Here is a 24,531-nt window from a genome sequence, read left to right on the forward strand (position 1 = left end):
TAGATACGAGACGAAGAGGTGGCGCTCGTATCCGTCCACCATGGGACCCGGACAAAGCTCCAGACTTCGTGGCGCAGTGCTGCCTATCAAGAATCCTGCGAGGCTCCGACATTTACATTATTCATCAAGCTATCGAGTCCACAGCTGTCGGCCTCACTCTATTTCCCTGATGCGGGGTCCCCAGGCCGGCTCACACTTTCTTTGTGACTGAGGCCCCGATTGACTCACATCCCGCATTCCCTTTGAAATCTCCGTATCGAGGCCGGAGCCCCACGACATCGACACGCCATGGCGGGCTATCTCGACGATCAAACCCAGGCGCAACTCAACTTTGACATACCTCCTTCGCATACCGGACAAAACTCCACAAGCCAGTACCCCTCACAAGCTGCCGCCCCGGGCCTCAGTAATGGCGACAGCAGCTACGTCCCGCGCCCCAAGCGCATTGCATGCGCCGTTTGTCGGCGGAGGAAGCTTAGATGCGATGGGAGAAAGCCGAGTTGCGGGACATGCTCGCGTCTAGGACATGAATGCACATACGACGAGGCGCGGAAGAAGAGCGGACCGAAGAGGGGATATGTGAAGCAGTTGGAAGCCCGGTTAGGTGCGTCGAAGTCGCAAGCTCGTGGAATTGACGCTGACTCTGTCCTTGAACTATAGCGCAGGTCGAGACGTTACTCAAAACCCAGGAACCGGGTACTGTCAACGTACCACAACCTCAAGAGCATACATTCCCTGTCAACCTGCCGAATGAGCCCTCCGGTGCCCCCATGCATGTCATGGGAAGTGGCATGAACAACTCAATATCTCCGACGGAAGGCCCGACGGCTACCGGGCCGACTTCGACGTTCACACCGGAGGGAATGGAAGCAGCGAACGCTTTCGGATGGGATATGATTAGTCTGGGTTTGGAGGAGCCTTTCCCGGCTCGAGAGGTCATCCATGAATTGTATGTACTGTTCCCGCACCCCTCAGGTGTACTCCTCTCATACTTTCACCAGGAACCTCATCTACTTCGACAAGGTGCACCCTTTCTTGCCCATTATACACCGTCCCCGGTACATGGCTGCCATGGACTTTGCACCTAGCTCGCGACCGCCAGCGTGCCTACAATACATCGTCTGGGCACATGCAGCAGCCGTCAGTGAGAAGTATTCTAATCTGCATGCACTATTTTATCAACGTGCCCGGAAATACGTCGAGTTGGATCAAATGAAGGGTCTCGGAGAGGGCATCCTCACGTTGACGCATTGTCAAACGTGGCTACTTATTGGCTGCTACGAGTATAAAATGATGTTCTTTCCTAGGGCATGGTTAAGCGCTGGCTCAGCTGCTAGGCTAGCCGTTATGCTTGGGTTGCATCGCTTGGATGGTGAGGGCCTCGAGGTGAAACAGTGCCTACCATTACCGAGAGATTGGACGGAGAAAGAGGAACGACGAAGGGTTTTCTGGATGGCTTTCGCCATTGACAGATATGCAAGCATTGGGACTGGGTGGCCTACTTGTATTGATGAGCGAGATGTCAGTTGTCTTCTCACATTTGAACTGCCGGGGCCGAAAGGACTAACAAACCAACAGATCATGACAAACCTTCCAGCGACGGAAGAAGCGTTCGTGAACGGCAAATTAGAAAAAACCGCCCGTCTCAGCGACGTGCTGCAGGGCACAGACCTAGCGGAACTATCAGCATTCGGAAGCGTTGCGTTTGTCTCGTGCCTGCTGGGCCGAAATCTTACTCATTTGCATCGCCCTGAACCTCAAGACAATGACAACGATCTTAACGGCGTTTTCTGGCAGCGCCATAGGTCTCATGACAACATCTTGCTTCACTTTGCGCTATCGATGCCGAGTCACCTGCGCCTTCCAGCTGGAATTGCCGACCCAAATGTCCTCTTCTGCAATCTAGCAGTTCACACGTCTACGATATGTCTCCATCAAGCGGCTATCTTCAAAGCCGAGAAAAACAGCATGCCAAATCAAATTATACTGGAGAGCAAGCGGAGATGTATCGTTGCCGCTGACCAGATCTCTAGCATTATGAAAATGGTCAGCTCAATGGATATGAGCAAGGTAAGATGACGAGTGTAGACCTACTGCAGCACGAGCTAATACTCTGTAGATGAACCCCTTTATATCCTTTTGCGTGTATGTTGCAGCTCGCGTCTTTGTACAATATCTCAAGTTTCGCCCCGATGACACGGCCGCCCGTTCCTCGTTACAATTCGTTTTTGCTGTCCTGGACGCTCTGAAGAATCAGAATCCTCTTACCGAGTCGTTTCTCGTTCAATTGGAAGTCGATATCGAAGGCACACCGTTCCAAGATGTCCGACTGCCTTCAGCTAGCCGGACGACTAAAAACAGGAATTTCTTCGTGAATCATGCGTATGGGGAGGTACGTGCACTCCGAAGCCGGTTGCTCACGAGGGTATGCCACTAATTCATTATTATTCCATGCATAGACCGCTCTATACTCCCAAGTACTCAACCGCTCACCTCAAGTCGACAAGAAAGGGAACTGTAATGTATGGGATCCATCTATCAATACCAACAGCAACCGAGCCAACCTGCCCGTTTGCCTCCCAAATCGACAGCGCCAAACCACGCGGCAGCAACCCTCCTCTATTGGTGCTTCCGCAGTACCTCCCATGTCTGTGATGAATAACCTGCCAGGCTATAGTAAAACCCCAGCAGTACCCACAGCGACTGCCACTACAGGCGGCGTTCTCTTTGACCTCGACATCCCCTCCCGCTTCCACGACGTAACAAACTCACAGTCTGCCACCGAAAGCTCCGCTTCATCCACTATGAACTCCTCATCAACCCCGTCATTTATGCGAGGGGATAAATCCTCGTCTCCAAAACAATCACAGTCACAGTCCCAGTCCCAGTCTCAGTCCTCAACAAGCGCACTGAATACCCCAGTCCAAGACCAAGCCACAGCAGCAGGAGGACGGTTCGACAACACGAATCTGAACCAGTTCATTGACGCCTCCAATACTAATAATAGCAATGTTAGCACGCCTAGTTCGTTCTTCAACATGGGCTCTATGAATACACTCGGTGGACCAAACCGACCTCAACAGGGCACCGGCATGCCGTCCCCTTGGGACTTTCCGATTAATGTCAATGGAGACCCGAATGATTCGGACTCGGCAGCTATCGATCTAATGAATACAGATATGGACGGATTCAACAGTGCCCAGTGGGCTCATATTCTGGGCTCTGGAGGGTGGAATCCTTGATTGATGATATCACCTTATCCCTTGACGACCTTTACATACCTACATACATAAACTTGGAGCATATAATGACATACTAATGAGTGGCGGGATTTGATCACGGTCTGAGTGTGAGGCTTGGAGTTCTGGTTTGGTGTTTAATCGGCGAGATGAGACTGGCTGTGTTTAAGTCTGGATGGGCGGTGGTCATCTAACGGTTACATTATTGTATAATACACTGAAATCTCGTCTCTAGACCCCATATACTTGGTTTTGGCTAGCGAGACATGACCTAGACATCGAGTTTACATATTCGAGCTCATCTCTCATAAAATACATCTATATATTGAGAGAATATGGCTTATCCCGCCATACCCACGGACACAATGCACAACACAACACGGAATGCGAACAAAGATGTGTGAGCTAGGTATCTTCTGTAATATTGCTTATAAGCCCCCACCACCCCCAGCAGCACCAACAATCCTCAACCCACCAGGCGTCGAATAATCCGCCGTAATCGCATACGCCAACCAATACCTCGACGGATGCCAGGCCACCGCCGAAATGCCCGTATTCGAGCTGCCACCGGTAGCAACGGTATGCACGCTTTCACCCGTTTCCACATGGAAGATCTCAATCCCGTTCCCGCCACACCCCTGCTCATCGCACGCGCCGACGATAAACCGTCCGTCGAAGGAGAAGCTCACACCGCGCACCGCGCCGCCATTGTTGCTTGACACCGTGCGGCGGCAGATCCAGTCCGTTGTGTCCCAGAGGGAGATCAGGGCGTCGCTGCCACCGATGGCGAGGTAGCGGCCTGTTGGGGCGAGGGCGATGGAGAGGCACGCGGAGGTGTGGGCGTGCAGGGTGTGGATGGTTTCGAAGGACGGGTAGGACATTATCTTGACGGTGCCTTCGCCGGTCGTGGCGAAGAGGTGACGCGTTGGGTTGGGGTCGTCGGCGGGTGGGATGTGGTTTGAGAAGGTGGTTGCGTTGGTTTGGATGGGTTGTGGGTGCGGGTCGAGGGTTTTGTAGATGGTCGGTTTGGGCGGGTTGATTGTGCCTGTGATTGTTGGGGAGGAGGGTGATTCGACGGAGATGGGTATGAGGGTATCGTCCTGGCACTGGTGAGCAATGGCCTGGCCTGTCGCATGGGTGCTATCTTACCTTTCTTCCCGCGACTAGGACCTTCCCATCGGCGGACCAGGACAAGGTAAATGCATCAGGTCCAACGTCTAGTTTGCTCACGCATGTTTTCGAGCGTACGTCCCAGATCCGTACTGTCCCATCGCCGGAACAGCTAGCTAATTCTGAATCTTTGGCCGGGTTGAAGAGGACCTTCTCGATTCCTGCGGTATGGCCGCGCAGTTCCGTAGAGTATCGCGCCTGCGAGCGCTCGGGGTTCCAGATTCGAAGGGTGCGGTCTTGAGATCCTGTAGCGATCAGCTGGCCTGTTGGATTCCATGCAATGGAGCGTATCCTGCGGCGTTCCTATAAGCATGAGCTTCTGTTTACAGGGATGCGGTGTCTGAACTCGCGCGGGCTTCTCCGGGCGACGTACGTGTGCGTCCCAGGCCCCTTGGCAGCGGGATCATGGTAACTTTGTGTTCGGAGTGAGCCGAAGGCGAAACTGAAGCGCTCTTTGGCCAGAAGATTTCGCCGCGGAGGTGCCATTATTGTAGATTGTCGGCGTAGCTGGCGGAGTAAATGCCCCGAGGGGCTGGAGATGGGTATGAGATACTTCCGCGGGGCTACAGCAAACAGATGCAGATAGAGGCGGCTGTTGCGACAGCGATATGAAGACAGTACCAGCGAGAAATAATCAAGTTAGATGCCGTGCTGAGCTCAATTGCAGCTTGAAGCTCTAGCGGAGCGTTGCCAATGCTTTGCGGTGTTTCGCCCGCGGTGTTGATGCCTGAGTGCCTGAGGCAGCAAACAACTTCAGCATCAAGATCCCGTTGCTGGAGCTTGCATAGATATATGTCCTCCAGCACTTTGCGAACTCTGCTGTCATGTTTGGATTAGAGGAAGATGACGCCTCTGGGCGCGAGAAATGTTACACAACAATAGCCCAGCTGCCTCAGTTCATTGACCCGAAGCAGCCTCCCACCAAGAAATCCCCATTCTCTGCAATTCTGAGCAATCATTTCGTACATACGGTAGGCTTGCTCCATCGTGAAGATACTAGAAGGCTGCTGATTAGGTACCAGGTTGATGTGACCATGCCAAAGGATGTTTACACGTCAATAAAGAGCTCGTTGAACTCCAAGTTGCAAAAGCTTCAATATGCTCGTCTTTCTATGACGCTTTCGTCTTTGATTGACGGAGACTTCTTCAATACCTACATCAAAACAGGTAAAAGTCCTTTTGACTTGAAATGATATCTCCACGGCCAGTATTCTCCAGATGTCATGGATGCAGCTTGTACTTCTAAAAACCATCGTTACTGACCATTGCCGTTGCAGGAAACATTCTTATGATATCTGAAGGCCGATCAGGGCTGGACAACGTCTACACCCTCAAAGACGGTAAGCAGCCAAGCCCCGTTCACTGATGAGACTGTCTAAGTCGTCTCAGGCGTCCTAAAGCTAGAACTCGGCAAAGAAGAGTATGAAAAGACAGGGCTGACAGGTAAACCTGTCCGCACTGGGGCAAAGAAGCATGCAAAAGAGAGATTCGGTATGTGATCCTGCTACTGATCATAATTCTGCAGGCACTGACTATGGCTATTGCAGTAATTGAGCTCAACTTACGGCTACCCTCAATGCTGCACGGTAAAAAGGGCTTCCAGAGAATAGAGTGGGCTTTCGAAAACGTCCTCAACAAGCCCACAACATGGCTATTCTTTGACCTGGGCACGGAATCAGAAGGAGTAGCGAAAGGTATAGACAACATCCCAGTTTACTGATAATCCCACCGAACACGACATGCTAACAGAGAAGACAGATGACCAATCACTTAAGGGCAACAACCCAAAGCTCATCCCCTGCTCACCAGTCCTCTCAACGCACGAAAACATCACCACACCGTCCTTCTCAGATCTCAGCATCGCAGCACAGTTCGAGTCAGATTTACGAGATATCTGCGGTGAGATTTCCGAGTGGCTAGCCTTGGTATCTCTGAGATCTGGCCGTGTTTCCGCAGACGACAATATAGACCCGTACCTGTGCCGATATGATGTGCCAAAGATAGGGACGAGCAGTGCCACTGACCTCGTCAGCCTGAAGTGGCGCGGATTCGTTCCTCCAAACTGGATTCTGCAGATGTTTATCACACTTTTGTATGTCTTTTCTTCTTCAAAAACAGCTGGGCCTACATGGAAAACATGCTGACCACAGATAGCCGAGAAACTGCCCCTCGAATTGCCGGGAAGCCTGCCTGGTTCGCTCTCTCCGCAAGTACGCTTGGAAGAGACGCAATCGAGAGCAGAGATGGATATACAATCATAGCGTTGCCCGCGGTAGGTTCCGCTAGTGCTGAGAATGGTGCGCAAGGAGACGAAGATACGAAGGTCAAGGACGCCCGTCACTTCATTTGCTGGGAATATGTAGGCGCATCCATATTATAATAGAATTCATATAGACTATATTTGACCATAAGCTATCGTGTGTCGCTATCCATTAATCCAAATCAGACCATCCAGTACCATGCCCAATCGATCAATCAATCAATCATAAACCCAACCCAACCGAACCGACCAAGCCTATGGATATCCAGACGCAACCATATAAACAAATGCCAAAAGAAACGCCAAATCAAGTAATGCAAAATCAAACAAAAGGGATGATATAAATCACCCCACTAGGTCATTAACCACATCCTGCAGCACAGGTCGATTTCCAAGAATCTTCTGGCCACTCAGGATCTTCATGCCCTTCTTCGCGGGCTTTTTGAGGCCTGTCAAAGACAACCGCTGTTGAACAGGACTCAATGGGTTGCGAGCTGCCTTCTTTACCGCAGTGGGGCTCTTCTCCGGACAGTTCTTCCTCTTCATGGGACTAGGCGTGTTCTGATCGAACGTCGAAAATGGCACGTCGTCGAAAATATGGTTTTCTATAGCATTTCTCGGGAGTTCATAGACCCAGCCGCGCTGCTCGACCAAGTTGACATATTTACCGAGGAGCTCGTTTCCGTTGCGGAGGGTGTTCTTGCTGCCCAAGACAAGGAGCTTAGTACGCGCTCGAGTGAAGGCGACGTTGACGCGGCGCCAGTCGCTCAGTAAGTCGCCGACGTAGTTGTCCTCATTGCTGCGGACGCAGCTGAGGATGATGATTTCCTTGTCTCGGCCCTGGAATTTGTCTGCGGTGTGCATTTCTAGGTCGGGGAGGTGGTGGCGGAGGTTCTGTTTTAGGAGAGAGAGTTGGCTGCGGTAGAATGTGATGACGCCGATGCTGCGGGCTGAGATGCCGCAAGAGATGAAAGCTTCCACGAGTTGTGTGCATAAGGTTGCTTCAGTGGGGTTTACAATACGCGCGCCGTTGGTGATATCGCGAGCAGATGTCACAAGTGTGTCTGTGTTGACAAGGTATGTCTTGGTTGAGGGGTCGACAAGGTCACGGAGCCAGCAGCTGCCTTGGCTTGTTCCCAAGCATAGCTGGCGGCTTCTGCTAGCTTGAGAGAAATCGCTGAGATGGTGTTGCTTGAGGCCGCCGATGTTGGGAACCTCCAAAGAGCGAGCAGCGACCTCGGGGGTGCCGCACTTCAGACGACCGGAATAGATCAGCGTCTTGGAGAGAAGCTGGATGTCTTCACACATTCGGTACTGATGCTCGAGATTGACCACCGAGGACGGGTGGGCATCGGAAAGCAGTTTGAATAGACTAACGTCAAGACCACCTGCTTGTGCCTCCTTGTTTTGCACTAATGGAGGAAGCTGATAATGGTCTCCCACAAGAATAAACTTCTTTGCCATTCTGATGGGCCCTAGACACACCGGAAGTGTAATCTGAGATGCTTCATCGACGATACAGTAATCGAAGACGCGCGTGTTAAAAATGTGGTGACCAACTCCAAGGCAGGTAGTAGCAACTACCTGCGAGTCCTCGTAAGCGGCCTTCAGTTCCTCAATCGTCTTTTTGGGCGTAGCAGCAAGTTCAGCGAACTGATGGACATCAGGATGTACTTTGGCGGCTGCTCCAATGCGGAGGATACGCATGTTATCATCGCGAATCTTCAGAAGGATGTTATCCACTGCGGTATGCGTATAGGAGGTTAGCAGGACACTCTTTCCCTGTGCGACGAGCGCTCGAAGGATATGAGCGATAGTCGTAGTTTTTCCCGTTCCAGGCATGCCCAGAACGAGTGCATAATCCTGCGCGCTCATGACCTTGTTGATCGCTTGTTTCTGATCGACGTTCAGGCCTGCCTTTTCTAAACCAGGTAGCTTGGGGACGTTGGATTTGAATGCAGGCGGCTTGCCTTCGACGATCAATTTCCTCAGCTGCCCGGCTTGAAACAAATCTTTCTCCATCATTGCAACAAGGTTGCTTCGGACTATAGCCATTCCGTTGCTGAACTCATCTTTATCCAGTCGATACAACATCTCTTCATTCGGTTCCATTGGTGACGCGGTCGTGCAGCCCTCGATCTCCATTATACCTTTGAAGGACTGGTTCATTTTAGCATCGAACCCGCGTGTCCTTGTTCTGGCATTGTGAAGCCTTCGGTCAACCGCGACAGTGACACGTCTAGGGCTGATTTGCACAACGTATCCGTTGGCCAAGGCAAAGTGACCATTCTCGTCCGAGATGACAATCGGCTCTCCAAGGGTTATCTGCGACTCGGTGAACGAGAACGAGGGCGATTGTTGTTTCTTGATGAAGGTGTAGCGATACCGATTGATTTTTGTCCCATCTTTGTCTTCGCAGGCTGTTCCGGGTTCAATAACAATGTTGCCAAAGCACCGCCCTAAAGCCTCTCGCTCATGGCTGAGCAATGTCCAAAGTTCTCTCTTGAATCGCATCATACTCGTTTCTTCCTTAGTGAGCAGATCATCCCATTTTCGGAAGAAGTCTCGATGTGACGGGTTCAGATGCTCCATGGCTTTCTCAAAATCGCCACCAAGCCCGCTGGTCTCACCATTGCCGTCATCGGCAAGTTTGTGGTAGATAAAACAAACTGTCTTTGAATAACAATTGGTACAGAACGTTGGCTTCTTAATCATCGGCGGCAGATATGTCCTTTGGCGAACATATCCAGCCACACGATTGCGCTCCTGTATCATATGCAGTAGCTCGTGACGCATGCCTCGAATTCGAATAATCTTTGACGTCTCAAGATAGTATAGAAGTCCGAATGTCACTTCGACGTCTGATGAAAGCATTGTTAGCAAGCCACATATTCTTAAGGTGAGATCAGTCTATACCTACCATAACGGTCAGAGAGTAGCAAAGTGTATAGCGCAGTTTGTGCTCGATGAGCCTCGTTCGTCTCCTTACGACCGGTTTTAAGCTCAAGGGGCACTATCAGGTTCTTGTCACCACCACCGTCATTGCAAGCGACTTGAACTGTAACATCGACGTTGCCTTTAAGTCCGTACATCGGTGACCAGACGTGCTCTTCTACTTCCAACAGCTTGTTGACGCTTAACTTCAGCTTTGAACTATTCCTGTCTTCGACGAAGGATTGTGGCTTTCTCACATCAGTCAAAGGGATTGATAGCAATTGGATCTGCACTTACGCCTGGCTCTTTTCGAAGAAAGAGCTCTGCCCAGCGCTGTATACCAGGGATTCTGCTCATCATATGGTCAACAGCCTCGTTGACACTCATGTGAATCAGGTAGAGCTCTTCCACGTGTTTCACTGCCACATCTTCGATCATAGCCCTCAGGGACGCGGTGTCCCACTGATTTAGTGTAATGGCTTTCTGGAAAACCTCATGGAATATGTTGCCGAATACTTGTGGCTTTCCGAGATCTGAAGTCCGCTTGATACGGTCTTGAAGCACCGCCCGCCGTTGGCAACTGATGGAGTCTGCAACAACTGTCGCAGATATCAGGTGGTCGGGATGTATTATAATCATATTTTGAGCGTCGCTGACGATGCAGTGCCCGTTCATATCGAATTCGCCGATCAAATGTATATAGTGGTCCTTGTCGCAGGGGCTATCGTACCAAGATTCTCTGAGCACGACGACTTTTTTACCCTTCGTAACCTCGTCTTGCACCGACAGAACCTTTTACGGAGTTAGTGTGGGTCAAGGACTATAAGGACAGACAACAGCAAACCTTCTCAGGCTGTATGCGTCCTCTCTGCGTAGCATAGGTAGATTCGGCAATATCAACGATCAAGTAACGTTTGATAGTTTTGCGGCCTCTATAGGTCTATTTATATAGTACTTAGCGGAACTCTCAATGAGTATATCCATAAGAAGGACGAACATCATCTGGACTGTCTTCACCTTGTGGAATGGGCTGGTCCAAGCAACCAATGTCAAAGTCATCGTCATCAAATTCATCGCTGGAAGCTATAGCCTGTGCTTTTGTTTCATCTTGCCACTCAGGTCCAAGTGTCGGCGGCTTGTCCGGCTGCCGTTCTGATATCGAAGGCTGTCGCTGAACGGCGCTGGAAAACTTGGTGCTTGCGGTCTGGTCGCAACCCGCAAGCAGTTCGTCGATATTGTCTGAAAGACCCTCGAAATCGTCGTCAAATTCGTCATTGTCAATTGTATCACTGTCATTATCATTGGAGACGGGTCGCGCCTCTGTATTCGCTTCTGCGCGTATGTTATTTCTTCCATGGCTCAAAGGATGTTGAACTGCGTTCAGTGCAGGCAAGGCGTGCTTGTTTCCATGATTCAACGGCCTAGAGTTGTTGTTCATCGGGGTATGTTCAACAAAAGGGTCCGAAGCATCTGCTAATCCAAGGAACTCATCATCGAGGTCATCATCGCCAAAATCAGACGATGAATCTTGCAAGGGTTTTCTGTTAGTAGGTGCAGTAGGAGCAACTTTCATTTCGTTGCCCGTGTTAGCTTGCCAGTTGGGGGGTTTGGCGACTTTGGTTTCTAATGGAGACGGCGATCGAGCTTGTCGCGTTGCGTTGTGTACCATAATCGGTACAGTTTTGGATGGGTCGGGTTGCTTTGGAGCTGCTTTTTTAAGGCTCCTCTCCATCTCTTGGACGAGAGAGCTAAAGTTGGCTGCCTTGAGATCTTTCGGTACCGTAAGGCTGCTCCTCGTTCGTGAGAATATAGCGCGGCCTTTGTGGTGGCTTTCTCCATCCACCTTCCTCCTCTTCGCCTTAGTGCTCGGCCACTCAGCATTGCAGCTGATTGATCGCCTTAAAACTGAAGAGTCCTGACCGTTTCTGGCTGATGCGGGTGTATGTGGGGAGGATGACAGGAGATTCGCAAAACGTGGTTGCTGAAGGTCGGGTACATTCGCGGCAGTCTTGGCCACATAGTTATTCCACAGGTCGGTGGCGAGATCATTTTGAGGAGTCTTGAGCAAGCCTTGGAAGTTCTGGGGGTCAAAGGACTCTTTTCGTTTCCCTTTAGAACCGGCTAAAGGAGAGCTACTCGGGGACGAGCTGTGACGGCGCTTCCTACTCTGTGTTGCTGGCGTTTGTGTACTCGGGTTGGAACTAGGAGGGGCATGTTGCCATATAACGTAGTCCTCTGGCGTTAACTCTTGCCCGGCCGGCGCCCTGCTAAAGGCGTCCTCTGCGTTGCCAATCAGGTCTGCCAGAGGTAGCCTGTTGCCGGGAGTCTGTGGACAATCCTTGATGGCCTTGGGTTCCGAGGTTTTAGGCGGATTCTGCTGATTATCTGACTTCGATTCATCTTGTTCCACCACACCATTCAGCCATGAAGTCTGGTTTTCTTTGTTTGTATGTCCTTTCTGTGGCGATGCTTTCTTGGGCGACGTCTTCCTTGGAGACAATGTAGTCCTGGTTTGGTTATTGTTTTCGTATCGGAAGGCGTCTAGTTTCGAACGTGAAGCTGTGGAGGCTGGAATTGGACGCGGGTCTTTGTAAACGGAATTCATGTTGGTGTTTTCTCCCCGCAAGCTGAGCAGCAGGGCATTTCGAGGTCTTGCTTTTGAGTAGTGAGTAAAAGCGCGAGTAGGAAGGAACGGAACAGTAAGCTACCAAATCAATGTCTGGTGTAACAACTCGAGAAGGAAAGAAGTGAGGATAAGACTATATCGATCGTACAAACAGATGGTCTAAGCCATACCCCGTACGAAGCACGATCCGGAATCCAGGGCAGAGCACGGTCATTGCAGAGCGTGTGTCTAAACGCGTCGACGCGTTTAGTCCCATGTTGCCATGTTGGACAGATTGATGCCTGGGAGGTAAGGCATAAAGGCGGCATAGCAGCTGGCCCGATCGGGACTAGCCTCTTGGCTCCATCGGCCTTTTGCGGCTTCTGAACATCGTACACCGGCTCATCTCGTCACCCCTCTACGAGTCATATCTGCGATCCCAGCGAACGAGTTTCCCTCGGGGTTTATCAATTGGGCCATCTCCTCTCACTCTGCCTCGAAAATCACGAACCGCAAGCTCGACTCACCCACCGTGAGCTCGCCGCACTCTGTCCAACAGGGGTCCATACGCCACCACCTGTATTGATCGGTTATCAAGTACAAAGCGCAATTCACATAATCAACATGACTGCTCGTCCTCTGTCACACTGCCTCCGCGCCCGCTGCGTCCGTCGCAACCCTCAGAACATCCAGGGCTTCTCCACACGAAGCAGCCTCCTCGGCGGCGGCGCCCACTACGACCCTCCGACCGGTTACCTCTTCGGTGTCAAGCCCGGCCAGAAATACGTGAAGGAGGGCTGGGAGAATGTTTGGTACTACGGATTCATCGGCAGTCTGCTCGTTGCCGGTGTCGCATACGTCTTCAAGCCTGACACTTCGTATGTCCCGTCCACTGGCATTCGCGGAATGCCTGCCTTCTCAAATGATCGGATAAATAAACTGACCTGATACCTAGGATACAAACGTGGGCTCTGGAGGAAGCCCGAAGGAGGCTGGAAGCCGAAGGTATTCTCGAGGAACCTCAGCGCAAGTGAGCTGTGATATCGCCCGATTTTCGTTGTACTGTGTACATAGAGTGATACAACAAGACAATCCGGCCGAATCCTCGCATCTAATCTCGGACAAGATGCGTCGATCTTTAGATGGTGTTGGTTGTCTTGTGTCATTCCCTTTTTGCTTGTCTTCCGTGCGCATTCTCCCATACTGTATCATGAACTATCCATTCCCATGCTTTGCTTTAGAGAGCTACGAAAAAAGGAAGAGAAAATCTATCAATAGACGTCCTTCTGGCTGTTGAGAGGTTGCTAGCATTGAACTGACTCTGACTCTATGATGTGTCTTGATCTATGTATGAGTAGCGGCCCGCTCTACTTGTAATAAGGAAATTGGCCTTCTATATCTCTGGGTATATATCTGTCCTTCTAAGCAGTGGCATCTCTCTTCTGACCTTTGCCAGAAGATCCAAGTCAATATCCGCGATGGCAATTTGCGGCTCCTCATACTCGTCACCGAGTTTAGCCACGACCTCGCCCCATGGGTTTACAATCATTGAATGGCCATAGCTTCGTCGCTTCTCGTTGTGGGGACCAGCCTGGGCAGCAGCTATCACATATGATTGCGTTTCAATCGCTCTGGAACGGAGAAGCGTTTCCCAATGAGCTCTACCTGTGGGGACGGTAAACGCTGATGGATAGGCGATAATCTGAGCATTTTGGCGCTTTAATGCTAAGCTGATCTCAGGGAAGCGTAGCTATAGTATTCAACCATCAGTATCCTCTTCTCTACCATAGATATAGCGTGCTGGAAGGTAACTTACATCAAAGCAGATTGATAAGCCAACAAGGCCGAGTACCGTGTCGAATGGCGGAAGTATCTCAATCCCTTTCTCAACACTCCTTCATACACCAATCAGCTTCTGAACCATGGAAGATAGTTGAGAGACAACTCACGCGCTTTCCTTCAGCACTGGTCCTCCCTTAATATCTACATCAAACAGGTGTATCTTCTGATAACGCTGTGTGATGTCGCCTTTGTTATCGATCCAGATGAGAGTGTTCTTCACTTTCTCGTTTGATGCAGGCTCATGGATGCCAACATTGATATGCAAGTTGTTGTTACGAGCCTCATCCTGCAGACCTAGCACAAAATCACTCTGCTGGACTGGGCGAGCGAGTGATAAGGACTCTGCTGGGGATGACGCTATATAGTCCGCTGCCTCTGGTAGAAATAGAGCCTGACATATGGCACGTCCTGATCAGGCTATGAATCTCCTATCAAGGGGCTATCTAGGAAGTACCTTTGCGCCCGCATCAACTGCTTTTCGCACAAGGACTCGACACTGAGCCAAGTTGGCTGAGATGCTTGCTGTTGAACATAGTTGCCCCACGGCCTATCAGCGGTTAATGAGCTGCTCGAGTGAATCCTTGGCCTTGGGGAAACCACAGTGCCATACTTACTGCGATAGTCATTTTGAATCTCTAGACAGTGATTTATCAAGTACTACAAGGTATGACGAAGTAGAAGATCACGTCTATGAGTTGGAGCCTGAGGTGATCTACAATCGGAGCCCCGGGAGACTTTCCCGATTCGGATGGGCCTCCAAACTGCGGAATTATCAGATAATCGCCGCCCGCATTTTGTAGCGATTGCAACAACCAGCTCTATTCCCAGACCATTTGATCCGTGAAGTCGGATTTTGATTTGGAACAAAATGAAGAGTCTTAGGCGTGATTTCTCGTCGGACCCCTCCACAGCAAATGTGACCAGCAAAGTCTTCGTCCGGTCGACAAAAAGTGGAAAGGTGCAAAAGATTGTTCGCGAGCTCTACCTCAGACAGGATATTCCTTGCTCATCGAGGTTATGCACGATATGCCCGTCGGTCGCACCGACAGATGCAAATGGAAACAGTGAGGAAAACCTTTCATCTTCGCTGTTGAAGCTCGTTGCTAATGTTAAAGCTGCAGTTGTACCCTTCGTTCTCTCCGAGCAACCCGCCGGCACAACCGCTTTCCCCCGCGGACACTACATCGTCCCCGATACGAATGCGCTTTTGAATGGTATGGACCTGTTTGAGCATACCGGAGCTTTCTACGATGTGATCATTCTTCAGACCGTTCTCGAAGAGCTTAAGAACCAGTCTCTTCCGCTGTATAACCGTTTGCTTGCGCTGATCAAAACCGACGAGAAACGATTCTATCTTTTCTTCAACGAGTTCCGCCTTGAAACACATGTCAGGAGGGAACAGGATGAATCGATAAATGACCGTAACGACCGAGCAGTCAGGACCGTCGCAAAATGGTACATGGACCACCTGCGCGCAGTTACAAAGAGCAAGAAGGAGAAGTCTCTGCCGGCCATCGTGGTAATTACGGATGATAAGGAAAATTTGCGCAAGGCAAAGGAGGAGAGTGTGACAGCTTTGTCGCTGGAGAACTACGTCAGCGGGCTGGAGGATGCGGATCGATTGCTCGACATGATCAACGAATCTAGAGAAGCAAGGGAAGCCAAGGAAGCCCGGGGAGAACTTTTCTATCCGGAATACTACTCGATGTCAAAGATGATGACAGGTCTACGGGCCGGAAATCTCCACCAAGGTGTTTTCAATGTCTCGCCATACAACTATCTGGAGGGGCAAATCAAAGTCGCGGCATTCGATAAGCCGCTTATCATCATGGGCCGCCATAACAGTAACCGAGCTATCTCCGGAGATGTCGTTGTGGTTGAAGTCCTCCCCAAGGACCAATGGAAGTCACCCTCGACAAAGATTGTCGACGAAGAAGTCGTAACGAGGAACGACAACCCCGAGGGCGAGGACAACGAAGCTGTCGTCACCGAGAGGGAGCGAAGAGCTCTACAAGAGGAGGTTAGGCAAGCGCATGGAAAGAATCTGGAAGGCCGGCCGCAACCGACGGCGAAGGTTGTGGGGGTTGTGAAGCGAAACTGGCGCCAATACGTTGGAACCGTTGATTCAACCTCCACAGGCTCTCAAACTTCTGGCCGACGACAACAGAGTGTTTTCGTCCTCCCAATGGAGAAGAAGGTCCCGAAGATCCGAGTCCGAACTCGACAGGCTGCGGACCTGTTGGGTCAAAGGATTCTTGTCACCATCGATGCTTGGAATCGCGACTCCCGATATCCAACTGGACACTTCATTCGGTCACTGGGAGAGTTGGAGACAAAGTCCGCCGAAACAGAAGCTCTGCTTCTCGAGTGGGATGTTCAGTACAAGCCGTTCCCGAAGTCTGTATTGGACTGTCTTCCCTCAGAGGGCCACGATTGGCGTGTACCTGCAAGCACAGACGACATTGGCTGGAGAGGACGAAGAGATCTCCGAGATCTTCTCATTTGCAGTATCGATCCTCCAGGCTGTCAGGATATTGATGATGCGCTTCATGCACGGAAGTTGCCGAATGGCAACTTTGAAGTGGGTGTTCACATCGCAGATGTCTCTCACTTCGTGAAGCCGAACAACGCCATGGACCTTGAGGCTAGTGTTCGTGGAACAACAGTCTACCTGGTAGACAAGCGTATTGACATGCTGCCGCACCTTCTTGGTACAGATCTTTGCTCCCTCAAACCATATGTAGAGCGCTACGCCTTTTCGGTTCTGTGGGAGATGACACCTGATGCAGAAGTTATTTCCGCTGACTTCACGAAATCCGTGATCCGATCGCGTGAAGCCTTCAGCTACGAACAAGCTCAGCTACGGATCGACGACCCTTCAGAGACAGACGAACTGACGGAAAGTATGCGCACACTCCTGCATCTCTCCCGGATCCTGCGCCAAAAGCGTATGGATGCTGGTGCCCTGAACCTTGCATCTCCAGAAGTCCGCATTGAAGCAGACAACGACGAGGTCGGCGATCCCCTGGCAGACGTCAAGACCAAGGCAATGCTCGCCACAAACAGCCTTGTCGAAGAATTCATGCTTCACGCCAACATCACCGTCGCCGCCAAGATCTACAGCACATTCCCACAAACCGCCATGCTCCGACGACACGCTACACCCCCACCCCAAAACTTCGAAGAACTCATCAATCAGCTCACCAAGAAGCGCGACATGCGCCTCGACGTCTCCAGCTCTGGTGCCCTCGCCGACTCACTGGACCGCTGCGTAGACGCCGAAAACCCCTTCTTCAACACCCTCGTCCGAATCCTCGCAACCCGCTGCATGACATCCGCGGAGTACTTCAGCGCCGGCGCCCATGCCGAGTCCGAATTCCGCCACTACGGTCTCGCCTCGCCCATCTACACCCACTTTACATCCCCAATCCGCCGCTACGCCGATCTCCTCGTCCACCGCCAGCTCGCAGCCGCAATCAACTACGAGGGCGAAGATGGCCGCGCCACAATCGAGGGCTCCATCACCCGCAACCGCCTCGAGGACATCTGCCGCAACATCAACTACCGCCACCGCAACGCGCAGCACGCCGGCCGCGCCAGTATCGAGTACTACGTCGGCCAGGCGCTCAAAGCCCGCAGCGAGAAACTCGCCGCCGACGGCGTGGACACCGGCATCGAGGAAGACGCATACGTCATGCGCGTCTTCGAGAACGGTGTCGTGGTCTTCGTGCCGCGCTTCGGTATCGAGGGCGTTGTCCGCCTGGAGGACTTTGTTCTGCCTAGTGACGAGGCTCTTCGCTCTGTTGAGGAGAGACGGGAGCTTGTGACCCGGCGCGAGAGTGACTTTGATCCGGAGGAATATACACTCAAGGTCTCGGATAAGGGACACCAGGAGCGCTCGGTTGGTGTGGAACTCTTCCAGAGGGTCAAGGTTAATGTTAGTTCTGTGAAGGAGGAGACTGGGCGTGGGGTTGGGAAGAGGCGAGTTAGGATTCTTATCCTCAATAAGAAGAAATGAAAAATAAGGGTAGATAGAGGAATGAATTGCTTGTTGGTTTGCGTTATAGATGGGTTGATCATGGTGCCTGGTGGATATGGCTGGAAAAATATGTCTTAACCGTACGATATGAGAAAATATGTCTTTATCTACATCAGGATTTCTCAAGCCTGTGCATTGATTACATTGTATCAACTGGTATATTTTGTGCAGTACGTTTTCTTATACCTTCTTAGCTGACACCATCCTGCGCATAAGGGTATGCGGATACCACAGCGCCGTCTTCGCAGGCAGCTGAAATTGACTCGCAACAGACACAGCCTCGCCCTGTTGGTCAACGCCCTCACTCTTCCCATCGCTAACCACAGCCGTCGCTGATATCTCCTGCTTAACCCGAAGGTTATCTCCAACTTTCCAACCCCTTACTAACCACAGACACACCGCAGCCGCAATATACATCAGGCCCGTAAAGATCTGAACATGCAGGTACACACGCTTGAGCGAGTCGTTATCCCTTAGTAAAAGCGCGATTGGCTCGGCGACGGTCGTCGGTGCTACGAGGACAAGCCATGTAATGCTAAGTCCACCAGGTAGGTCTTTCAGGTCGATGATCTCGGCTAGCACGGGCGCCACCGTGGCCCAGTATGTACCCGCAACTGTGCCGACGAGGACAGCGAAGAAGCACACAAGCCCCATGCTGCGTGCGAATACCCAGATGAGCAGACAGAAGACGCCGCAGAAGAAGGTCAGAAACGCGGCGATGTTGATTCGGCCGAGTTTATCGCTGAACATGCCCACGAAGGGGCGGCCGAGGCCCTGGCCCAGGTTCAGTAGGGCGCCGACAATGCTGGCCTGGTGGGCGGAGAGGCCGACGGAGAGGGCGAAGCTGGACATGCTGAAGAGGATGGCGACGTAGCCGAGCATGGAGAAGACGCCCCATCCCAGGAAGAGGAGGAACTCGGGGCGTTTGAAGAGGGGGAAGTGGAAGGCTTTAAAGCGGCTTCCGACGGCTGTGTTGCGGTCTCGTAGGAGGTTCGCGCAGATTAGGTTGATGACGCAGGAGACGATTCCTAGGATGCGGAAGGCCCAGCTGAGTCCTAGCCGTGGGATTATTGCGCCCACCGCTAGAGAGTAGATTAGTCCTCCCAGGCCGGATCCTGCTGCGTTGATTCCCATTGCGAGGCCTCGACGGCGGTTGAACCATTGGGGTGTTATCCCGACGCTGCCGACGAATAGGAAACCCATACCGATGCCGAAGCAGACGCCTTGGCTGAGGAATAATTGCCATCGTTGCGTCACGAAGGAAGAGGCGATCAGACTGAGCGTTTCGAAGAAGACGCCCATGTTTAGGACAGCGCGGGTTCCCAGGACATGGATGAGGTAGGTGGCCAACGGCGCAACCAGGAGAGCACAGGATATACTTAGGCCACCGGTGAAGGCATACATGAGTGCCGAGGTGTTGGGGAATACATCGTGCGAGAGATAGTAGGAAAGGAACACGCCGTAGCTCTATGACGCACGTTAGCTTCTTGCCATGCTGCATAGACTGGTGACACCGACGCTGTTGATTCCCCACGTATGGGCGTTTATCCAGAAGACGCTGGCCACGCAGACCCAGCCATATCCTCCATCTGGGGGTAGGTCATCTCCAGACTTCGTCTCTACCGCAGGCCCTCGGTTATGCCCTCGGTTATGATCTAGGTTGTTGGGGCGCTTTTTTTTTGGAGACTCCCAAAGACCCAGACCACGGTCATCGTCATGAGAATGGATGATGTCGATGGGTGCATTGTCTGCCATAGATACGTCCCAGTAGCGTGGATAGAGGAGACGAGGAGATGACGCCTTAGCCCAGCCGCATATATACCGGTAGCAGGGGACCGAGAACCGCGCAAGGGAACACTCTAATGACTCGGACGAGAAGCGGAACCGCACATAGAAGTAGATGGGTCTGTCAATCCCATATAAAGATCTCGACCTCGGGCAAAGGAGGAGAAAGACAGAGGAGAGATCCGAGATTAAGAGTCATCATTTCGAGAGAAAAAGTAGAAGCTAACCCCAAGACTAGCTAAACCCCAAAGGCACAAGGCCGGCCACAAGTCCGAGGGCCGAGCTGGCTATCATTGGCGCCCATATTGGAGGTGGGTGTGGGGGTTGGGGTAAGGCTGTCCGTGGATCCAGGCGGCCGGCAACGGTGCCGATCAACTTATCAGGACATGACCGAGTCAGCCCAAGACAGGTCGAGATGCCATTATCACATAGGGCATCTGCTAATAGCCTGATATTCTCTGGCTCCACAGAGGCGCCTAATGCAATGTATGGTCTTTAAGAAGTAGAAATGGCTAGATCTTGTAGGGGGATGGGTTTCACTTTTGATATAGTTCCAGTCACGTGACCACATAGGTATAGCACTTGCTATAGAGTCTGCTGAGTCTGCAGAGTCGGCAGAGTCAACAGAGTCTATAGTCAACATAGACCAACACTGCAAGCTGATGAGTCAAGCTCCAGCTTATTCAACTCGCAAATGACATTACCATCTGCCAAGATGTCTCGGCTGCTGCCTTCCCACATTGACCCCTGTCTCTCCATCTGCTTGGTAAATTTGTTACAGCATCTCCCACACCTTCTCTTGTCTGTCACATTCTGTTGTGGCCTTCCTCCACAAACATTAACTTGGTATTAAAAGTTGGCTTACACGCTGCACTTCACTTCTCGAGTTTACTCCCAGCAGTCGCCTTGATCCCATACCGAATCCTCGTTTTTGATATCACCTTTCCTACCTGTATCCAGGACTTGTCTGCGCTTTCTAGCTCTCCCTTATTACTCTCTTTTCCTGGCCCCAGCCGGTTTATTCTTTCATAGTTTCTCTCATAACACCGTCAAGATGACGAATCCCGCCAGAAACCTTGGCGAGCAAGCGATTATAGATTTGCTAAAGGAATCCTTCAACTTTGACCCGACGCAAAGGATCGAGCTCAAAGAATACTTGCTAAGCGTTGTTACCGATGATTATTTCGCGGACAGGAATTTCCAGGAATTGTCTAATGTCGATGGGCTTAAGATCTTCATAGACAACCAAATAAACGATGCCCCTAGTTCGCTAAGGAGTGCCTATGATACCGCAACGGAGGACAAGGAGCAGCTGATCAAGATCTGATCTGAGCTTGCTTTGCTCTGGAAAAGAGCGTGGAAAAGAGCAGGGAAAAGAGCACGGCGCAAGGCCCGTGGGGCACAGCTGCCTCGCCCCCAGCAGGTAGACAAGCCCGGCGACAGTCCGCCTACTCCGTGCTATATCACCGTCCACAATCGTGTCAGTAACTCTCATTCGGAACAGGTACAAGTCCATCATCCGGGGATCGCTCAATTAGGGGAATATACCGAAACGCAAATCAAGCTCTATCACGAGTTCCTTGAGTGGATAAGGATCAATGCCACTATGACAGCACACGCCACCGCTTCTTCTATGTCGATAAGCATGGTGATGAATTCGAGCCCCGAACAATACAAACCGGGTTAACGGCCATCTGGGGCGAGGAGGAAGTTGTCTTTATCATAGAACTGCAGGCTGCTGGTAGGCCGTATTTCTCCACTGTTAATCTTGTACAATGCTCACACCATGTTGCAGCTCGCGCATCCAACTCTGACTCCGAATGCGCCTTATCTACTACCGCCCCCGACACTGGTCTTGTTCTCGCGACCACATGCCCTAGGGTTTTGTTAGCTGGGCCTAGTGCCAACAACAAGCGCCGTAACTCCGACGTGCGCCCAGGTGCCCCCTCAAAGACAAAGCGCAGGATGGTACCATGGACTGACACGTCGGGATCCGATGGTTTCCATGGGAATGCGGAGTCCTTGATGGATGGGAAATTTGAGTTGGCTAATGGGTCTGACCCTGAATCTTGCTCGGACAGCACTGCCGGCTCAGAGTATAAGTCATGTACCGTTGGCATAGACAGTACAGCCGAGCCTCATCTACACCCTGAGCCTAATGATATCGTTAACTAGGATGGCGATGATGAAGGGAACATGTCAGGCATGTTGGTGTGACTTGAATTCTGAATAAACATATTGCTGACATCGCCCTGCATAGGGAATGATCACACCGAAGATCTAGAAGGCAACGAGCCATTACGCGTCAGCGAACAAGGGTATGTTTGTTCATCCGCGAAACATCCTGTTGTTCTCCGTTCTTACTGGAGAGACGGCAGACTTGAAAAGCTACAGGGGAAGTTGCGCACCTCACCCAAAAATGTGGAGCGTGTTCTGCGCTTTTTCAAATTGCGTGAAGGACATGGCGACCTGATCAAACTGCCCTGGTTTAAAAACAACCAAGGCCTCCTTCTACACCAAGCATCGGCCGTAATCGATATGTGCAACTATGATGCCATCAGAAATGGAGGGGCTCTGGCAGACGAGGTTGGGATGGGCGATGTAGGTCTATCCTGAGTGAGTCATGGGACCCTGTTGGCTTGGGCCTTGCTGATACTGGTTCTGCTAGGTTCGCACGGTCATTGGTTATATTACTGTGAAGTACTCTATCTGACAAATGTTCAAGGATGTAGAGTCGTCGCGCCGTAGGCAAGATGGCCAACACCTTCCAGAGGGCTCAAATGAGGCCAGGTGCCCCAGTGCTGCTAGTTTCCTACTGGAGTGCTGTTGTATGCCAAACAGCGCCACCAGTAAGATGAAGTCAGCACATGAAGGTGCGACCTTGGTTATGGTGCCGCCAGCAATATTCGGGGACTGGATCAAGGCATGGAGTGCCTTAGTTCAAGACCCGTCAAGGTTATTTCAGTTGAAACTTATTGCTGCCCACGATAATCACGACACGGGGCATGGACCACTTGCATCCCACAGGGACCACTTGACCATTAAAGAAGCTAAAGATATTGCCACAGCGCGTGCCTACCAAGTTGCAACTAGGATATACCAATATACCGACGAGACCTCTTCGGTCTCTCAGAAGCGCCGTGAACTCCTTCAACAATATGAGGCCGCCAGAACTAATTCCGGTCCTCCTTTTGGAACTCTTCCGTCCGCAGCCAATGATTACGTGGTCCTTACCACAGCGGCTAGCTATAAAAGCCAAGTGGTTGAGAAGCTCGAAGTCAAGCACAAAATACCAACCAGAGACGGATTATGCAGTCCAACTAGTATATGGGGCAGGCACAGGTCAGAACCCTGGTGTTCAATCATATGTCATGAAAGCAGCGATGCGCAGACATTTGTGGAAGCCACCGGCATCATGGCAAATGTTCCCGGTCGTCCGCCTTGTTGGATGGTGCATGCGGCTCTTTTTGCTGAAGGGCTTAAGAAATCTGAAGCCTTTATCAAAATATTGGCGCGGCCCTCCTGGAATAACCACCCCACGCTACGTCAAGCTACACCGGATAAGATCAAACGCCTTGCCGAGCAGTTTGCCGAGTTGCAAGATACCCTGGACGCTGACTTTGGGCCTATCACTGATCAGCTTGCCGCTGCGATTGGGTGTCTTGGTTTCATCAGCCGGAGGAAAAACATCTCAACTTGAAAGACCCTGGTCTTCCCTGGAGCAGTTGGATGATTTTCACTGATCAGCACTCTTGGATGTTGCTCCTTGAGCGTAATGCTTGAGCGTAGGAACCTGGCTTTGATTCCTGTTCTGCCTGGCCACAGAATCATCAATGACTAGCACTTCACTGTTAACGCTCTATCACTATCTACGGCACTAGGGGTGGGATTACTTCCGAGCATGTTTCCTATGGTAAGAGGCACCATCATCGCATACAACTATAAGGTGACACTTTGAAGAACTACAGCAAGGTATGTAGCATCCCATACAAGCAGAGCTAGTACAAAAAGAGGTACTTAGCCCTTAATGAATTTCCCCGCTCTTCTCAATTCAGATCCACCGAAAGCCTCTACGCCCAAAGGACCCTGTAACTCTGTAAGGGACTGCTGTGAAGGCGTGAGGCCTAAGAGAACCAGTGATGTCATCTGATAGGTCTCACCCCAGTCACCAAAAGCTTCATTGCAGAGTTCGGTCTGGTAACCACCCGCTCCCCTCCAGCTCGTAGTGTCCAGTCCAGGCACACTCAGATGTCTGGGCTTGATATTGTCGTCTTCAAATCTTGATGTAAGCCGCTCGCCCATCACCTCAAATAGTCCATGACCATCATCATCCCGTTGCGAGAAGTGGAGAGTGTAGCTGGAGGTGAGGCGAGCACCCCGAATAGGAAGGTACGACCGCTCAGTTGAGCTAAGCCTTTTTTGGCAGAGGCAGGGCTGACTGACTCAGCGGCTCGAGACCCCTCACTGTTTGTATTGTTTGGCTGGCATGTGGCCATAGCTCCTTGTCTCCCGAGGCACCGCACTGGGGCCCAATCCCGGTCCTTGTTTACAGTCGTCATTGATAACAGCCCTCAGCTTCATCATCCTTCGCTTCCATTCCTTTCCAACTTCGTTTCTTGAAAGTATTCGAAACAGCCTCACCGACTGAGACCGACCC

At 51.4% G+C, this 24,531-nt stretch overlaps 9 protein-coding genes across 9 annotated transcripts; 5 read left to right on the forward strand and 4 right to left on the reverse strand.

The window, feature by feature from the left end:
* Positions 1-146: 146 nt before the first annotated feature.
* Positions 147-3,540, forward strand: BDW74DRAFT_1242 (putative C6 transcription factor Prf). The gene is made up of 6 exons (XM_073722111.1): positions 147-604; positions 661-949; positions 1,002-1,521; positions 1,579-2,070; positions 2,120-2,392; positions 2,460-3,540. Exons 1-6 carry the CDS (start codon positions 289-291, stop codon positions 3,240-3,242), a joined length of 2,673 nt encoding a protein of 890 aa, XP_073589384.1. The 5' UTR covers positions 147-288; the 3' UTR covers positions 3,243-3,540.
* Position 3,541: 1 nt separating this feature from the next.
* Positions 3,542-5,065, reverse strand: BDW74DRAFT_1247 (WD repeat-containing protein). The gene is made up of 3 exons (XM_073722126.1): positions 4,783-5,065; positions 4,389-4,701; positions 3,542-4,339 (listed from the first exon to the last, which is right to left on the reverse strand). The coding sequence occupies exons 1-3, from the start codon at positions 4,893-4,895 to the stop codon at positions 3,668-3,670; spliced, it is 1,098 nt and encodes a 365-aa protein (XP_073589385.1). The 5' UTR covers positions 4,896-5,065; the 3' UTR covers positions 3,542-3,667.
* A 168-nt stretch (positions 5,066-5,233) lies between these two features.
* Positions 5,234-6,789, forward strand: BDW74DRAFT_172136 (ribonuclease P protein subunit p40; the record flags this gene model as incomplete). The annotated part of the gene is made up of 7 exons (XM_073727450.1): positions 5,234-5,380; positions 5,432-5,576; positions 5,687-5,749; positions 5,799-5,900; positions 5,957-6,103; positions 6,168-6,501; positions 6,564-6,789. 7 exons carry the CDS (start codon positions 5,234-5,236, stop codon positions 6,787-6,789), a joined length of 1,164 nt encoding a protein of 387 aa, XP_073589386.1.
* A 3,592-nt stretch (positions 6,790-10,381) lies between these two features.
* On the reverse strand, positions 10,382-12,428 carry BDW74DRAFT_1272 (bifunctional ATP-dependent DNA helicase/ssDNA endodeoxyribonuclease DNA2). The gene is made up of 3 exons (XM_073722201.1): positions 10,621-12,428; positions 10,448-10,543; positions 10,382-10,395 (listed from the first exon to the last, which is right to left on the reverse strand). Exons 1-2 carry the CDS (start codon positions 12,206-12,208, stop codon positions 10,536-10,538), a joined length of 1,596 nt encoding a protein of 531 aa, XP_073589387.1. The 5' UTR covers positions 12,209-12,428; the 3' UTR covers positions 10,382-10,395; positions 10,448-10,535.
* A 204-nt stretch (positions 12,429-12,632) lies between these two features.
* BDW74DRAFT_141581 (uncharacterized protein) lies at positions 12,633-13,541 on the forward strand. Its single transcript, XM_073722575.1, has 2 exons — positions 12,633-13,086; positions 13,164-13,541. Exons 1-2 carry the CDS (start codon positions 12,833-12,835, stop codon positions 13,240-13,242), a joined length of 333 nt encoding a protein of 110 aa, XP_073589388.1. The 5' UTR covers positions 12,633-12,832; the 3' UTR covers positions 13,243-13,541.
* Positions 13,542-13,562: 21 nt separating this feature from the next.
* On the reverse strand, positions 13,563-14,694 carry BDW74DRAFT_141582 (carbon-nitrogen hydrolase family protein). Its single transcript, XM_073722576.1, has 5 exons — positions 14,665-14,694; positions 14,505-14,597; positions 14,158-14,441; positions 14,025-14,103; positions 13,563-13,958 (listed from the first exon to the last, which is right to left on the reverse strand). Exons 1-5 carry the CDS (start codon positions 14,674-14,676, stop codon positions 13,602-13,604), a joined length of 825 nt encoding a protein of 274 aa, XP_073589389.1. The 5' UTR covers positions 14,677-14,694; the 3' UTR covers positions 13,563-13,601.
* A 179-nt stretch (positions 14,695-14,873) lies between these two features.
* BDW74DRAFT_141583 (exosome catalytic subunit DIS3) lies at positions 14,874-18,159 on the forward strand. The gene is made up of 2 exons (XM_073722577.1): positions 14,874-15,114; positions 15,172-18,159. Exons 1-2 carry the CDS (start codon positions 14,919-14,921, stop codon positions 18,066-18,068), a joined length of 3,093 nt encoding a protein of 1,030 aa, XP_073589390.1. The 5' UTR covers positions 14,874-14,918; the 3' UTR covers positions 18,069-18,159.
* Positions 18,160-18,228: 69 nt separating this feature from the next.
* Positions 18,229-20,157, reverse strand: BDW74DRAFT_141585 (MCT family MFS transporter). Its single transcript, XM_073722578.1, has 2 exons — positions 19,608-20,157; positions 18,229-19,556 (listed from the first exon to the last, which is right to left on the reverse strand). Exons 1-2 carry the CDS (start codon positions 19,842-19,844, stop codon positions 18,270-18,272), a joined length of 1,524 nt encoding a protein of 507 aa, XP_073589391.1. The 5' UTR covers positions 19,845-20,157; the 3' UTR covers positions 18,229-18,269.
* Positions 20,158-20,928: 771 nt separating this feature from the next.
* On the forward strand, positions 20,929-23,574 carry BDW74DRAFT_172142 (uncharacterized protein; the record flags this gene model as incomplete). Its single annotated transcript, XM_073727451.1, has 5 exons — positions 20,929-21,139; positions 22,135-22,192; positions 22,253-22,475; positions 22,543-22,551; positions 22,600-23,574. 5 exons carry the CDS (start codon positions 20,929-20,931, stop codon positions 23,572-23,574), a joined length of 1,476 nt encoding a protein of 491 aa, XP_073589392.1.
* Positions 23,575-24,531: the final 957 nt, after the last annotated feature.

Source organism: Aspergillus multicolor (genome assembly GCF_047715735.1).
Source record: "Aspergillus multicolor strain CBS 133.54 unplaced genomic scaffold BDW74scaffold_1, whole genome shotgun sequence".
In the NCBI taxonomy this organism is placed as follows: Eukaryota; Fungi; Ascomycota; class Eurotiomycetes; order Eurotiales; family Aspergillaceae; genus Aspergillus; species Aspergillus multicolor.